General features: G+C 40.9%; 6 protein-coding genes across 7 annotated transcripts in view; all 6 read left to right on the top strand.

Moving 5' to 3' along the window:
• Window positions 1-16,370, top strand: part of LOC310948250 (protocadherin alpha-C2-like) — a gene marked incomplete at its 5' end in the record, with an annotated part of 169,067 nt that overhangs the window by 16,221 nt on the left and 136,476 nt on the right. The window lies entirely within an intron of this gene.
• On the top strand, window positions 92-2,521 carry LOC310947908 (protocadherin alpha-3-like; the record flags this gene model as incomplete). Its single annotated transcript, XM_083914880.1, has 1 exon — window positions 92-2,521. One exon carries the CDS (start codon window positions 92-94, stop codon window positions 2,519-2,521), a length of 2,430 nt encoding a protein of 809 aa, XP_083771006.1.
• Window positions 3,521-6,706, top strand: LOC310947907 (protocadherin alpha-8-like; the record flags this gene model as incomplete). The annotated part of the gene is made up of 2 exons (XM_083914879.1): window positions 3,521-5,891; window positions 6,663-6,706. The coding sequence occupies 2 exons, from the start codon at window positions 3,521-3,523 to the stop codon at window positions 6,704-6,706; spliced, it is 2,415 nt and encodes an 804-aa protein (XP_083771005.1).
• LOC310947906 (protocadherin alpha-3-like) lies at window positions 6,873-9,239 on the top strand (the record flags this gene model as incomplete). The annotated part of the gene is made up of 1 exon (XM_083914878.1): window positions 6,873-9,239. The coding sequence occupies one exon, from the start codon at window positions 6,873-6,875 to the stop codon at window positions 9,237-9,239; it is 2,367 nt and encodes a 788-aa protein (XP_083771004.1).
• Window positions 9,894-12,263, top strand: LOC310947905 (protocadherin beta-18-like; the record flags this gene model as incomplete). Its single annotated transcript, XM_083914877.1, has 1 exon — window positions 9,894-12,263. The coding sequence occupies one exon, from the start codon at window positions 9,894-9,896 to the stop codon at window positions 12,261-12,263; it is 2,370 nt and encodes a 789-aa protein (XP_083771003.1).
• Window positions 13,367-15,685, top strand: LOC310947904 (protocadherin alpha-8-like; the record flags this gene model as incomplete). The annotated part of the gene is made up of 1 exon (XM_083914876.1): window positions 13,367-15,685. One exon carries the CDS (start codon window positions 13,367-13,369, stop codon window positions 15,683-15,685), a length of 2,319 nt encoding a protein of 772 aa, XP_083771002.1.

The raw sequence follows: 16,370 nt of genomic DNA, 5'->3' as shown, positions 1-16,370 counted from the left end.
GTTTTTGCAAATATGCGATATTCAGCGGTTTCACGTAAATAATTGTTTGTCGAAGTAACCGGATCCTGTGTGCATGTGGCGTTGGATAACGATGGGGACCGATACCAAATCTCGGACAAAGGACTGCTCCTGGTTTGCTTTTTATTTTGCTCTGCTGCTGTTTGGACAACAGGCTTTGGCTCAGATAAGGTACTCTATTCCCGAGGAGGTACAAGAGGAAACTGTTGTTGGAAATGTTGCAAAGGATCTCGGCCTTGAGGTCACCTCTTTGATTGCTCGACGGTTCCGCGTTGTGTCTGGAAGCAAGGACGCTATTTTTGAGGTAAACCAGAATAATGGAGCACTGTACGTCCACAAGCATATTGACAGAGAGGAGCTCTGTCAGGGCAGCGGCGCCTGCCTCATGGAGTTAAAGATCCTTGTTGAATCTCCTTTGGAAATTCACTACGTGATTGTAGAAATAACTGACGTGAATGACCACTCTCCTAGTTTTCCTGAAAGAGAACAGACGTTTGAAATAGCGGAGCAAACATTGCCAGGGAAGCGGTTTCAACTGCACACTGCTCGTGATCCCGATGCTGGAATTAACTCTATCCGTACATACACCTTAACGTCAAATGAACATTTTGAAGTAAATATCCGTCAAAGCGACTCGGGTAAGATACCATTTTTAGTGCTGAAGAAATCGTTAGACAGAGAACAAAAGAACAAACACACGTTACTGGTCACAGCTGTTGATGGAGGCAAACCTCCAAGATCAGGCACACTAAATGTTTCTATTATTGTTCTCGACAGTAATGATAATCGTCCGACATTTAGTCAGGAGATTTACCAGGTTGAAATAAAAGAAAACGTTGCAGTCGGTACTTCAGTATTTAGAATGAATGCAACGGATTTGGATGAAGGCACTAATGGGGAAATTGAATACAGCCTCGGAAAAACCTTGAGCCAGAAAGTCTATGACATTTTTGAGTTGGATAAATTAACTGGAGAGATAAGAGTTAAAGGAGTAGTGGACTTTGAAGAAAACGACGTGTATGAACTGGATGTTGAGGCATCAGATAAAGGAACACCACCTTTATCAGGTGAGTGTAGAGTTATTATAAAAATAAAAGACGTTAATGACAATTCACCGGAAATAGAAGTCACATCTCTGTCAAATACAGTGACTGAAGATTCAAAGCCGGGCACAGTTATTTCACTCATTAGTGTGACGGATAAAGACCACGGTATCAATGGGAAAATAATTTCACATATAACAAATGACGTACCATTTGAATTAAAGCCCTCCTATAAAGAAAACACGTACTCGATTGTTACTAAGGGATTCTTGGACCGAGAGAAAGTGTCACATTATGAAATAACAATAAAAGCCACTGATTGTGGTGAACCTCCCTTATCTACTGTTAAAACTCTCAGTATTCAGATATCAGATGTAAACGACAACAGGCCACATTTCGAACAAAATCCATTACAGTTTTATCTTGTAGAGAACAACGTTGCAGGAAATTCAGTTTTCTCTGTAAAAGCAACGGATATTGACTTGAATGAAAATGCAGCGATTTCATATCATATAGTGAGAGGAGGGGCTCAAAATGACATCATGTCTTTCCTAAATGTAAATTCTGAAAATGGACAAATTTCAGCACTAAAAAGTTTTGACTTTGAAACACTGAAAACTTTCCAGTTCCAAGTTGTTGCCACAGATTCTGGAACTCCGTCACTAAGCAACAACGTCACAGTGAACGTGTTCATTCTGGATCAGAACGACAACGCTCCAGTCATCCTGTATCCAGTCAGCTCTAACGGTTCTGCTGAAGGTGTGGAGGAGGTTCCCCGCAATGTGAACGCAGGACACTTGGTGACTAAAGTCAGAGCCTATGACGCTGATATAGGATATAACGGCTGGTTACTGTTTTCACTGCAGGAAGTTACTGACCACAGTCTCTTTGGTTTGGACCGCTATACAGGACAGATCAGAACACTTCGCTCATTCACAGAGACAGACGAGGCTGAGCATAAACTGCTCATACTGGTGAAAGACAACGGGAACGTGTCACTGTCAGCAACAGCTACTGTCATTGTCAAAGTTGTGGAGCCCAAAGAGGCTTTTGCTGCTTCTGATGTCAAAAGTGCAACTAAAGTCGACGAGGAGGACAATGTGACTTTTTATCTGATGATAACTTTGGGATCAGTCTCTGTACTTTTTCTCATCAGCATCATCGTGCTGATTGCAATGCAGTGCTCCAAATCCACAGACTATACTTCTAAATATCTACAAGAGCCTAATTATGATGGGACACTGTGTCACAGCATCCAGTACAGATCTGGAGACAAACGGTACATGTTAGTTGGACCCAGAATGAGTATAGGATCTACTATAGTCCCGGGCAGCCATGCGAACACACTAGTGCTCCCTGACAGGAGGAGACCATCTGGAGAGGTAAGACTTAAAAAACAACTTTCTATACAATATGTCTACAAGAATGCAATTTTTGATTGTACTTTGCTAAAAGTTTGATTCGTGTCGCTAAAGCTTTTCGCACAGAGAAAAGCTCCAAACATAAGTCGGAGCAAACTATTTTTTTTTGTGTGTGTTGATTTCGTGAATGGATTCTAATAAGTTTGTTTGTGTTCGTATGACCTTTATGTAATTTTATTCAAACACTGTGGCCGTCAACATACACAGGGTTATATAAATGCAAATCATTGTACCAAAATGTTTGATGTGGAAAGATAGCTCCCTCTACATCACCCACTGTGCTCTAGTATTCTAAGGCTGTTTGCATCTCTTGTTCATGTACATACACACTGTTCATGCATACAAGAGCTCATTCCTATTTAATAGGGCAGCCATCGCCACGCTATGTTAGCTGTCCATGGTGCTGACTTTTTCCATTTTCGTGTTTTATAGTAGATATAGTGTGTATTTGGGAATATAAGAGAAGTGAGTTTTTGATATTTAGGCCTCATAATATTAAACATTGTAACCAATAACTGACTAAAGGCGTGGCATTGTTTCCCGTGTGTTGTTTGGACAATATGCATGGAGTAAGGTGTGCTAATACTGACCTACATCTGTGATGAGATGGAAGGTTGCTACACCTTGTGAATGCTGTCCAGGGTGCTGAACGCGTGAACATGTCATATAATTAGGAAATGTTACAAGAACATAATGGAAATTGTTTACGATGAATTAAACTTTTATTAGGTACATGTCATTGTAAAGAATGCATCACCTAATTTATTGTATATGCAGTTATTAATATGTAGTGAAGTTTGTTCTGAGTGAATTTCCTCTGGGTGTCAGTATTACATCGGGAAAATATGAACGACTTCGTCCCTCCCCTTTCAAGGCTTTCGTTTCCTGCTGAATAGAGCAAAGAAGGTGTTTGAATCAAGCTCACATCCGATGGAATCAGGCTTTGCGTTTTTGCAAATATGCAATATTCAGCGGTTTCACGTAAATAATTGTTTGTCGAAGTAACCGGATCCTGTGTGCATGAGGCGTTGGATTACGATGGGGACCGATACCAAATCTCGGACAAAGGACTGCTCCTGGTTTGCTTTTTATTTTGCTCTGCTGCTGTTCGGACAAAAGGCTTTGGCTCAGATAAGGTACTCTATTCCCGAGGAGGTACAAGAGGAAACTGTTGTTGGAAATGTTGCAAAGGATCTCGGCCTTGAAGTCACCTCTTTGATTGCTCGACGGTTCCGCGTTGTGTCTGAAAGTAACGACGCTATTTTTGAGGTAAACCAGAATAATGGAGCACTGTACGTCCACAAGCATATTGACAGAGAGGAGCTCTGTCAGGGCAGCGGTGCCTGCCTCATGGAGCTAAAGATCCTTGTTGAATCTCCTTTGGAAATTCACTACGTGATTGTAGAAATAACTGACGTGAATGACCACTCTCCGAGTTTTCCTGAAAGAGAGCAGACGTTTGAAATAGCGGAGCACACATTGCCAGGGAAGAGGTTTCAACTGCACACTGCTCGTGATCCCGATGCTGGAATTAACTCTATCCGTACATACACCTTAACGTCAAATGAACATTTTGAAGTAAATATCCGTCAAAGCGACTCGGGTAAGATCCCATTTTTAGTGCTGAAGAAATCGTTAGACAGAGAACAAAAGAACAAACATACGTTACTGGTCACAGCTGTTGATGGAGGCAAACCTCCAAGATCAGGCACACTAAATGTTTCTATTATTGTTCTCGACAGTAATGATAATCGTCCGACATTTAGTCAGGAGATTTACCAGGTTGAAATACAAGAAAACGTTGCAGTCGGTACTTCAGTATTTAGAATGAATGCAACGGATTTGGATGAAGACACTAATGGGGAAATTGAATACAGCCTCGGAAAAACCTTGAGCCGGAAAGTCTATGATATTTTTGAGTTGGATAAATTAACTGGAGAGATAAGAGTTAAAGGAGTAGTGGATTATGAAGAAAACAACGTGTATGAACTGGATGTTGAGGCATCAGATAAAGGAACGCCACCTTTATCAGGTGAGTGTAGAGTCATTATAAAGATAATAGATGTAAATGACAATCCACCGGAAATACAAGTGACTTCACTGTCAAATACAGTTCCTGAAGATTCAAAGCCTGGCACAGTTATTTCACTTATTAGTGTGAGAGATAAAGACTCCGGTGTCAATGGAAAAGTTATTTCACACATATCCAATGACGTACCATTTGAATTAAAGCCCTCCTATAAAGAAAACACGTACTCGATTGTTACTAAGGGGGTCTTGGACCGAGAGCAGGAGTCACATTATGATATAACAATAAAAGCCACTGATTGTGGTGAACCTCCCTTATCTACTGTTAAAACTCTCAGTATTCAGATATCAGATGTAAACGACAACAGGCCATATTTCGAACAAAATCCATTACAGTTTTATCTTGTAGAGAACAACGTTGCAGGAAATTCAGTTTTCTCTGTAAAAGCCACGGATATTGACTTGAATGAAAATGCAGCTATTTTATATCATATAGTGAGAGGAGGAGCTCAAAATGACATCATGTCTTTCCTAAATGTAAATTCTGAAACTGGAGATATTTTGGCGCTAAAAAGTTTTGACTTTGAAACACTGAAAACTTTCCAGTTCCAAGTTGTTGCCACAGATTCTGGAACTCCGTCACTAAGCAACAACGTCACAGTGAACGTGTTCATTCTGGATCAGAACGACAACGCTCCAGTCATCCTGTATCCAGTCAGCTCTAACGGTTCTGCTGAAGGTGTGGAGGAGGTTCCCCGCAATGTGAACGCAGGACACTTGGTGACTAAAGTCAGAGCCTATGACGCTGATATAGGATATAACGGCTGGTTACTGTTTTCACTGCAGGAAGTTACTGACCACAGTCTCTTTGGTTTGGACCGCTATACAGGACAGATCAGAACACTTCGCTCATTCACAGAGACAGACGAGGCTGAGCATAAACTGCTCATACTGGTGAAAGACAACGGGAACGTGTCACTGTCAGCAACAGCTACTGTCATTGTCAAAGTTGTGGAGCCCAAAGAGGCTTTTGCTGCTTCTGATGTCAAAAGTGCAACTAAAGTTGACGAGGAGGACAATGTGACTTTTTATCTGATGATAACTTTGGGATCAGTTTCTGTACTTTTTCTCATCAGCATCATCGTGCTGATTGCAATGCAGTGCTCCAAATCCACAGACTATACTTCTAAATATCTACAAGAGCCTAATTATGATGGGACACTGTGCCACAGCATCCAGTACAGATCTGGAGACAAACGGTACATGTTAGTTGGACCCAGAATGAGTATAGGATCTACTATAGTCCCGGGCAGCCATGCGAACACACTAGTGCTCCCTGACAGGAGGAGAACATCTGGAGAGGTAAGACTTGGAAAACAATGTTTCATACAATATGTTTACAAGTATATAATTATTTTTTGTGCTTTGTGTTTTGCACATAGAAAAGTTCCAAGTATGATTTAAAACATAAATTCAACTTGTCAAGCATGTTGCTTTCATCATTGATTTAAATATTAATTAATTTTTTTGTTTTTTTTAATCGTTTATTTATTTGAATCATACATAGTGCTCGCGGCCATATGAAATGATGTAATAATGCAATTCAATGTAGCACAATGTTGGATGTGGCATGATAGTGCGGTCTACAACAGCCACAGTGCTCTGACTGCTTGTCTCTTGATAATGCACACAAACGCTGATAACCACGATGAACTCCAATTTGAAATACATGAAAAATATCGATGACCACTGTCCATGGTGCTGAAAGGATAACTTCGCTATTTTCCAGCCAACACTGTGATTAAAGTCTGTAATTGGGAGAGGTGAATCATTGAGTTTTGGGTTTCGGGATATTACAACTTGCAATAAATAACTGGTTGAAAGTTTTAGGATGTTGCAGGGTTTATGTTGAGTTCTTTGAGCAATATGCCTCATCTCATGTGTCAATACTGACTGGAAGAGAGCTACAGCTTGTTATTGCTGTCCGTGGTGCTGAAACAAATGAACACGTCATACAGTAATGTAATGTTAAAGAAACACAATGGATAGTTTAATATGTATGATGACTTAATAGGCTTCTATGTAGGTGCATGCATCTAAGTTATTAATATGTAGTTACGTTTGTTCTCAGTAATTTTCCTCTGGGTGTCAGTATTACATCGGGAAATCATAAACGACTTCGTCCCTCCCCTTTGAAGGCTTTCGTTTCCTGCTGAATAGAGCAAAGAAGGTGTTTGAATCAAGCTCACATCCGAAGGAATCAGGCTTTGCGTTTTTGCAAAAATGCGATATTCAGTGGGTTCACGTAAATAATTGTTTGTCGAAGTAACCGGATCCTGTGTGCATGAGGCGTTGGATTACGATGGGGACCGATACCAAATCTCGGACAAAGGACTGCTCCTGGTTTGCTTTTTATTTTGCTCTGCTGCTGTTCGGACAACAGGCTTTGGCTCAGATAAGGTACTCTATTCCCGAGGAGGTACAAGAGGGAACTGTTGTTGGAAATGTTGCAAAGGATCTCGGCCTTGAGATCACCTCTTTGATTGCTCGACGGTTCCGCGTTGTATCTGGAAGCAAGGACGCTATTTTTGAGGTAAACCAGAATAATGGAGCACTGTACGTCCACAAGCATATTGACAGAGAGGAGCTCTGTCAGGGCAGCGGTGCCTGCCTCATGGAGCTAAAGATCCTTGTTGAATCTCCTTTGGAAATTCACTACGTGATTGTAGAAATTACTGACGTGAATGATCACTCTCCGAGTTTTCCTGAAAGAGAACAGACGTTTGAAATAGCGGAGCACACATTGCCAGGGAAGAGGTTTCAACTGCACACTGCTCGTGATCCCGATGCTGGAATTAACTCTATCCGTACATACACCTTAACGTCAAATGAACATTTTGAAATAAATATCCGTCAAAGCGACTCGGGTAAGATACCATTTTTAGTGCTGAAGAAATCGTTAGACAGAGAACAAAAGAACAAACATACGTTACTGGTCACAGCTGTTGATGGAGGCAAACCTCCGAGATCAGGCACACTAAATGTTTCTATTATTGTTCTTGATATAAATGATAATCGTCCGACATTTAGTCAGGAGATTTACCAGGTTGAAATACAAGAAAACGTTGCAGTCGGTACTTCAATATTTAGAATGAATGCAACGGATTTGGATGAAGACACTAATGGGGAAATCCAATACAGCCTCGGAAAAACCTTGAGCCGGAAAGTCTATGACATTTTTGAGTTGGATAAATTAACTGGAGATATTAGAGTTAGAGGAGTAGTGGACTTTGAAGAAAACGACGTGTATGAACTGGATGTTGAGGCATCTGATAAAGGGACGCCACCTTTATCAGGTGAGTGTAGAGTCATTATAAAAATAAAAGACGTTAATGACAATTCACCGGAAATAGAAGTCACATCACTGTCAAATACAGTGTCTGAAGATTCAAAGCCTGGCACAGTTATTTCACTTATTAGTGTGACGGATAAAGACTCCGGTATCAATGGGAAAATAATTTCACATATAACAAATGACGTACCATTTGAATTAAAGCCCTCCTATAAAGAAAACACGTACTCAATTGTTACTAACGGGGTCTTGGACCGAGAGAAAGTGTCACATTATGAAATAACAATAAAAGCCACTGATTGTGGTGAACCTCCCTTATCTACTGTTAAAACTCTCAGTATTCAGATATCAGATGTAAACGACAACAGACCACATTTCGAGCAAAATCCATTACAGTTTTATCTTGTAGAGAACAACGTTGCTGGGAACTCTATTTTCTCTGTAAAAGCAACGGATATTGACTTGAATGAAAATGCAGCGATTTCATATCATATAGTGAGAGGAGGGGCTCAAAATGACATCATGTCTTTCCTAAATGTAAATTCTGAAAATGGACAAATTTCAGCACTAAAAAGTTTTGACTTTGAAACACTGAAAACTTTCCAGTTCCAAGTTGTTGCCACAGATTCTGGAACTCCGTCACTAAGCAACAACGTCACAGTGAACGTGTTCATTCTGGATCAGAACGACAACGCTCCAGTCATCCTGTATCCAGTCAGCTCTAACGGTTCTGCTGAAGGTGTGGAGGAGGTTCCCCGCAATGTGAACGCAGGACACTTGGTGACTAAAGTCAGAGCCTATGACGCTGATATAGGATATAACGGCTGGTTACTGTTTTCACTGCAGGAAGTTACTGACCACAGTCTCTTTGGTTTGGACCGCTATACAGGACAGATCAGAACACTTCGCTCATTCACAGAGACAGACGAGGCTGAGCATAAACTGCTCATACTGGTGAAAGACAACGGGAACGTGTCACTGTCAGCAACAACTACTGTCATTGTCAAAGTTGTGGAGCCCAAAGAGGCTTTTGCTGCTTCTGATGTCAAAAGTGCAACTAAAGTTGACGAGGAGGACAATGTGACTTTTTATCTGATGATAACTTTGGGATCAGTTTCTGTACTTTTTCTCATCAGCATCATCGTGCTGATTGCAATGCAGTGCTCCAAATCCACAGAGTATACTTCTAAATATCTACAAGAGCCTAATTATGATGGGACACTGTGTCACAGCATCCAGTACAGATCTGGAGACAAACGGTACATGTTAGTCGGACCCAGAATGAGTATAGGATCTACTATAGTCCCGGGCAGCCATGCGAACACACTAGTGCTCCCTGACAGGAGGAGACCATCTGGAGAGGTGAGTCATGTGTAAAAATTCTTTCTCAGGCTTTTGTGTAAAATAAAACTTATAAAAACATAAATGGCATATCCGTAACAGTAAGTAGTTGCTGAATCAACAAGTGTTTGCTCATTTAGCGTTGTTTCAGGAATGGCCAGTGAGTTTAGGAATATTTTACTTCCCGTTTTTCATTCAACTAAACAGAATTTGTGTCTGCTAGCTCTGCTATAATGTGTTTACACTGTTAGTGTCTTCTAGAGCCCATTTTGATGAAATCGTAGTATTTCACTTTGAAATATAATAACGTGGTTCATCCTTTCCTAAGTGTAAGTCTAGTTGGCTTGTTGTCATGTGAGATGACCAATGAATCAACTGTACAGTGTACTGTCTTTGGTGTTATTGTCAGAAGGAGTGGAGATGAATTCGTTTTTGGTGATAGAATCGCATGGTGGCACTAAACAACCATAAATACGCTCCCAGCAGTTCACCGTACATCCGTCTGTGAGACTTCCACTGAAGCATTCAGGAGGGCAGACCAGTGTCGTCGGCATGCAATTTTGTTCCAACGTTGTCGTCCACAAGAACCGAGCGCTCTGCTAGACGTGGATTTGCCTCTTCAGTTAATGGATATGTAAACAGTTACTAGATCACTTGGTATTTACTGGATTAATCAATTGACATCAAACAATGGAACAAAGCGGACATGATTCCTGGCGACATGGAAGCAAATGGGTGGTCCTCGTGCTGGCCTTTAGTTACATTTTCTGCAAAGCATCTGGACAGATAAGATATTCTATATCGGAAGAGATCAAAGAAGGGACTGCTGTTGGGAATATTGCAAAGGATCTCGGAATAGATCCAACTATATTAAAAACCAGGGGGTTTCGTATCGTCTCTGGCTCCACTGAACCCCTTTTCCAGGTAAACCAAAATGATGGGATTTTATACGTAAATCGGAAAATTGACCGTGAAGAAATATGCCAGCGGACCAGTGCCTGTTTGATAAACCTTAAATCGGTCCTGGAGAACCCGCTAGAGATCCATTATGTTGCAGTGGAGGTGTTAGACGTAAATGACCATTCACCCTCTTTCCCGGAGAATAACAAAAGGCTAGAGATTTCAGAGTCCACGTTACCGGGAACCAGATTTCAGTTGCACGCAGCTCTCGATCCAGATGGTGGTGTAAATTCCGTTCAGCAATATAAACTAAGTCCAAATCATCATTTTCGTCTGGAAGTGAAAGATCGCGGGAAAGATGGCAAAGTGCCTATTTTACAGTTACAAAGCCCGTTAGACAGAGAGGCTTCTAGCAGCCAAAAACTACTGCTTACAGCCCTGGATGGAGGTAAACCTCCTAAATCCGGGACCATGGATATATTTATAGATATTTTAGACGTGAACGACAATGCGCCCGTTTTTTCAAAAGATGTCTATTCTACAGAGATAAATGAGAATTCACAAATTGGAACCGTAGTCATACGGGTAAATGCCACAGACATGGACGATGGTTTAAATGGAGCTGTTAGCTATTCTTTTGGTAATGTAAATAGTAAGGTACGCGAACTGTTTGATGTGGACCCGATCACAGGTGCAATAAGTGTGAAAGGACAGTTAGACTATGAAGTGGATGACAGTTACGAGATAGATATTCAAGCATCTGACAGCGGTGTTGTTCCATTTAGAACGGATAAAAGCGTTACTGTTAACATTAAAGATATCAATGACAATGCACCTGTAATTGAGGTAACGTCACTGTCTAATACAATTTCAGAGGCCTCTAGACCAGGAACAACGGTAGCACTTCTTAGCATTACCGATTTGGACTCTGGAATGAACGGGAAAGTCATCAGCTTTGTAAAAGGCGATGTCCCTTTCACACTTACGCCATCAATACAGGACAACATGTACGCTGTCGTGACAAAGTCAGAGCTGGACAGGGAAACCAAATCGATTTACGATGTAACAGTAATCGCAACGGACGCAGGTGAACCAGCCTTAACATCTGAAAAGACATTGAGAGTAACTATATCCGACGTAAACGATAACAGCCCAGAGTTTTCAATGAGCCGATATAATTTTTATGTCACTGAGAATAACTCTCCAGGAGTGTCGGTGGTTTCTTTACTCGCGACTGACCGTGATGAGGGAGACAATGCTCTAATATCATATCATATTCTCAGATATGCAGGATACGGAAATAAAGCGACATCATTTTTAAATATCAACTCTGAAACTGGAGATATTTCCGCGCTAAAAAGTTTTGACTTTGAAACACTGAAAACTTTCCAGTTCCAAGTTGTTGCCACAGATTCTGGAACTCCGTCACTAAGCAACAACGTCACAGTGAACGTGTTCATTCTGGATCAGAACGACAACGCTCCAGTCATCCTGTATCCAGTCAGCTCTAACGGTTCTGCTGAAGGTGTGGAGGAGGTTCCCCGCAATGTGAACGCAGGACACTTGGTGACTAAAGTCAGAGCCTATGACGCTGATATAGGATATAACGGCTGGTTACTGTTTTCACTGCAGGAAGTTACTGACCACAGTCTCTTTGGTTTGGACCGCTATACAGGACAGATCAGAACACTTCGCTCATTCACAGAGACAGACGAGGCTGAGCATAAACTGCTCATACTGGTGAAAGACAACGGGAACGTGTCACTGTCAGCAACAGCTACTGTCATTGTCAAAGTTGTGGAGCCCAAAGAGGCTTTTGCTGCTTCTGATGTCAAAAGTGCAACTAAAGTTGACGAGGAGGACAATGTGACTTTTTATCTGATGATAACTTTGGGATCAGTTTCTGTACTTTTTCTCATCAGCATCATCGTGCTGATTGCAATGCAGTGCTCCAAATCCACAGACTATACTTCTAAATATCTACAAGAGCCTAATTATGATGGGACACTGTGTCACAGCATCCAGTACAGATCTGGAGACAAACGGTACATGTTAGTTGGACCCAGAATGAGTATAGGATCTACTATAGTCCCGGGCAGCCATGCGAACACTCTGATGGTGCCTGACAGGAGGAGACCATCCACTGAGGTAAGATCTTGAAAATACTGGGCTTCAAAACGTTTATGAGCAAGCAATTACTATTTCCCAGAGTGTGGACATACATTGACTCAATGTATAAAACGTCTTCATATCATGACCAAACAGCAGAATTTCCACAGAAAAAAACGAGCATCAAAGCAGGTTGGCGGAGCGTGACTCTGCCTGCTCGGATATATGTCACGTCCCTTTATTTTACTCGGGTTATTGTTGGTCTCTTTTTTCGTGTTGTGCGGTTGTTTCTGTAACAGGTCTTTTGAATCTCACAGTCGGTATACTAATCCATGTGTCTCCCTAGTATTGCTTACTGTTCTCCTAGCCCATATTGTTATCTCTCCTGTACACGTCTATATAGTCTATGACGACTGTGATTAACACACAAATTTTAAATTGATGGAATAAATATGTTTTTCTCAATTTGTGACACGTTTTGATACGAATCTACCAGTTGCTTTCCGAACCAACCGCTACATACACTTGCTGTTGGTGTTATGAATGTATTTGTTGCATCATCTTGCAACAGGCAAGTGGGCACATAGCTCTTAGCTCAAAGTGAACAGTTACGCTAAGGAAAGTGGTCGCTGTCCATAGTGCTGAAATGCTCCGTTTCCAAGAAAAATAGAGTGAAGGGATAATACAATGTTGTATAAACGTGGTAAACAGTAATATTTCTTTAGAGCTCCACATTTAAATTGATCAGTTCATGAGAATACAAAACTTCTTTATTCAGCTTTAGGTACTTCTCCACTTTGTGCTCAGTCTTCCAATTAATCATTTCTGTCAAAACATAACTATGGATCACGGTATGCCTTTCTACAATTCAAGAGTGGTATAAAAGGTTGGCCTCTTGATGTCGCTGTGACATCAACAAGGCCATAAAATACTTCGTCCCTCCCCTAACAAAGCTTTTGTTTGGTACCTCACATCAGCGGATACATTTCATGAAGGAACAGGAGTCGGGTGAGAACGTGCGGTGGTCGGATATTTAGATATAATTTGCTGCAGGAACAGGCTCCTGTGTGTATGTGGATTATTGGTTAACGATGGGAAGCCAAAGACGATCTCGATTAAGTGACTGTTGGTTTGCTTTTCACGTTTTGTTGCTGATGGTTTTCGGAAAGCAGACGTTAGCTGAACTGAGGTACTCTATTCCAGAGGAGATGAAAGAAGGTACGGTGGTTGGAAATGTTGCAAAGGATCTTGGTCTGGACAAAACCTCGTTGATTGAACGACGATTTCGAGTTGTGTCTGGATCCAAGGACGCCTTTTTCGAGGTAAACCCGGACAATGGCGCCTTACAGGTCCGTAAAAAGATCGACAGAGAGGAGCTGTGTCACGGTAGTGGTGTATGTCTAATGGAGCTAAAAATCCTGGTTGAAGATCCTTTGGAAATGCACCATGTTGTTGTAGAAATCACTGATGTGAATGATCACTCGCCCAGTTTCCCTGAAAAGGAACAGCTATTTCAAATAGCCGAACATACATCTGCAGGTACGCGTTTCCAACTACACGCGGCTCGTGATCCCGACGCTGGAATTAACTCTATTCGTACATATACATTGACTTCAAATGATCACTTTGAAATAGATTTAAGTCAAAGTGATGAGGACAAAACGCCGTTTTTAGTGCTGAAAAAGTCATTAGACAGAGAACAAAAGAATCAACATTTGCTATTTGTTACAGCAGTAGATGGAGGAAAACCTCAGAGATCAGGGACACTAAATATTTCTGTTGTTGTTCTTGATATAAATGATAATCGTCCAATATTTAGTCAGGATACCTACCAAAAAGAAATATATGAAAACGTCCGCATTGGTACTATTATTACAGGAGTAAATGCAACAGATCCAGATGAAGGAACTAATGGGGAAATAGAGTACAGCCTTAGCAAAGCATTACCACGTAAAGTGTATGACATATTTGAATTAGATAGATTAAGTGGAAAAATTAAATTGAAAGGAGCGTTGGATTTTGAGGACACCGAGAGTTATAAACTAGATGTTGAGGCATCTGACAAAGGAACGCCTCCGTTAACTGGAAGGTGTAGGGTTATAATAAAAATAAAAGACGTTAATGATAATCCACCAGAAATAGAAGTCACATCATTGTCAAATACAGTGTCTGAAGACTCAAAGCCTGGCACAGTTATTTCACTTATAAGTGTGACTGATAAAGATTCTGGTGTCAATGGAAAAATATTATCAAGCATGAATTCCGATGTGCCTTTTGAATTAAAGCCCTCCTATAAGGAGAACATATATTCAGTTGTCACGAAGGGATTCTTGGACCGAGAGAAGGTGTCACATTATGAAATAATAATAAAAGCCATCGATTGTGGTGAACCTCCCTTATCTACCGTTAAAACCCTCATTATTCAGATATCAGATGTAAACGACAACAGACCACGTTTCGAACAAAATCCATTACAGTTTTACCTGTCAGAAAATAACGTTGCTGGAGCGTCGATATTCTCTGTAAAGGCCACGGACGACGATGTGAATGAAAATGCAGCTATTTCCTTTCATGTTATTAGAGGGGGGGCTGAAAATGATGTTACATCATTCCTGAACATAAATTCTGAAAATGGACACATTTCAGCACTAAAAAGTTTTGACTTTGAAACACTGAAAACTTTCCAGTTCCAAGTTGTTGCCACAGATTCTGGAACTCCGTCACTAAGCAACAACGTCACAGTGAACGGGTTCATTCTGGATCAGAACGACAACGCTCCAGTCATCCTGTATCCAGTCAGCTCTAACGGCTCTGCTGAAGGTGTGGAGGAGGTTCCCCGCAATGTGAACGCAGGACACTTGGTGACTAAAGTCAGAGCCTATGACGCTGATATAGGATATAACGGCTGGTTACTGTTTTCACTGCAGGAAGTTACTGACCACAGTCTCTTTGGTTTGGACCGCTATACAGGACAGATCAGAACACTTCGCTCATTCACAGAGACAGACGAGGCTGAGCATAAACTGCTCATACTGGTGAAAGACAACGGGAACGTGTCACTGTCAGCAACAGCTACTGTCATTGTCAAAGTTGTGGAGCCCAAAGAGGCTTTTGCTGCTTCTGATGTAAAAAGTGCAACTAAAGTCGACGAGGAGGACAATGTGACTTTTTATCTGATGATAACTTTGGGATCAGTTTCTGTACTTTTTCTCATCAGTATCATCGTGCTGATTGCAATGCAGTGCTCCAAATCCACAGAGTATACTTCTAAATATCTACAAGAGCCTAATTACGATGGTACACTGTGTCACAGCATCCAGTACAGATCTGGAGACAAACGGTACATGTTAGTTGGACCCAGAATGAGTATAGGATCTACTATAGTCCCGGGCAGCCATGCGAACACCCTAGTGCTCCCTGACCGGAGGAGACCATCCACTGAGGTAAGATTTTGGCCTGAGTATAATGTGTAGTAAGTGGTACATTAACTGAGGATCTTGCACTCATAATGTCATCTTCAGCATACTTTATTGCCATCAGAAATGTTTGAGACAGCTGTTATTGTGCATTCTGATTACAAAAGAACAGAATTGAGTTTGTGAGCTCTCTATGATGTTGGACTGACCTTCTTGCAGCTCTGTGCAAACGCTTATGTCTCATACACACTTTTCTCATTATAAATAACTGAGGTGTTTTTATATAATTAAATAAATAAGTAATCCCTCAAAATTAAATAATAATAATAAAAACGAATGCTTTACTTAACTGTAGCCTCGCTTTGGTTACGTTTTGGAAAAAAAGAGCCTTGCCACCAACCATATAAAATAGCATTACTATTCGAAGCAATATCTGCCTACACTGATGTGAAACTGTTATTTATGTTGGTAGTATTCATCATGATTTAGCAAAATGCATAACTATAAATGATACACAATTTGTACAAGACAAAAGAGGCGGAGTCTGCTTTGAATCGCTCTCCTTGGTGCTGAAATACACAGCGCTCACAGTGTTCAACCAACAATATGGGTAAAGCAAAAACATATATATATATATATAGGAAAGGGGTTAGTATTAATTTTATCTAACACTTCATTTGGGTGACCACTTATAAGTGGCAACTACTTAGATTCTTGCTGAGAAGATTTTTAACTATATCCT

The sequence above is a fragment of the Echiichthys vipera genome (assembly GCF_963691815.1).
Source record: "Echiichthys vipera genome assembly, chromosome: 6".
Classification (NCBI taxonomy): domain Eukaryota; kingdom Metazoa; phylum Chordata; class Actinopteri; order Perciformes; family Trachinidae; genus Echiichthys; species Echiichthys vipera.
This window is presented reverse-complemented; position numbering and strand designations above follow the sequence as displayed.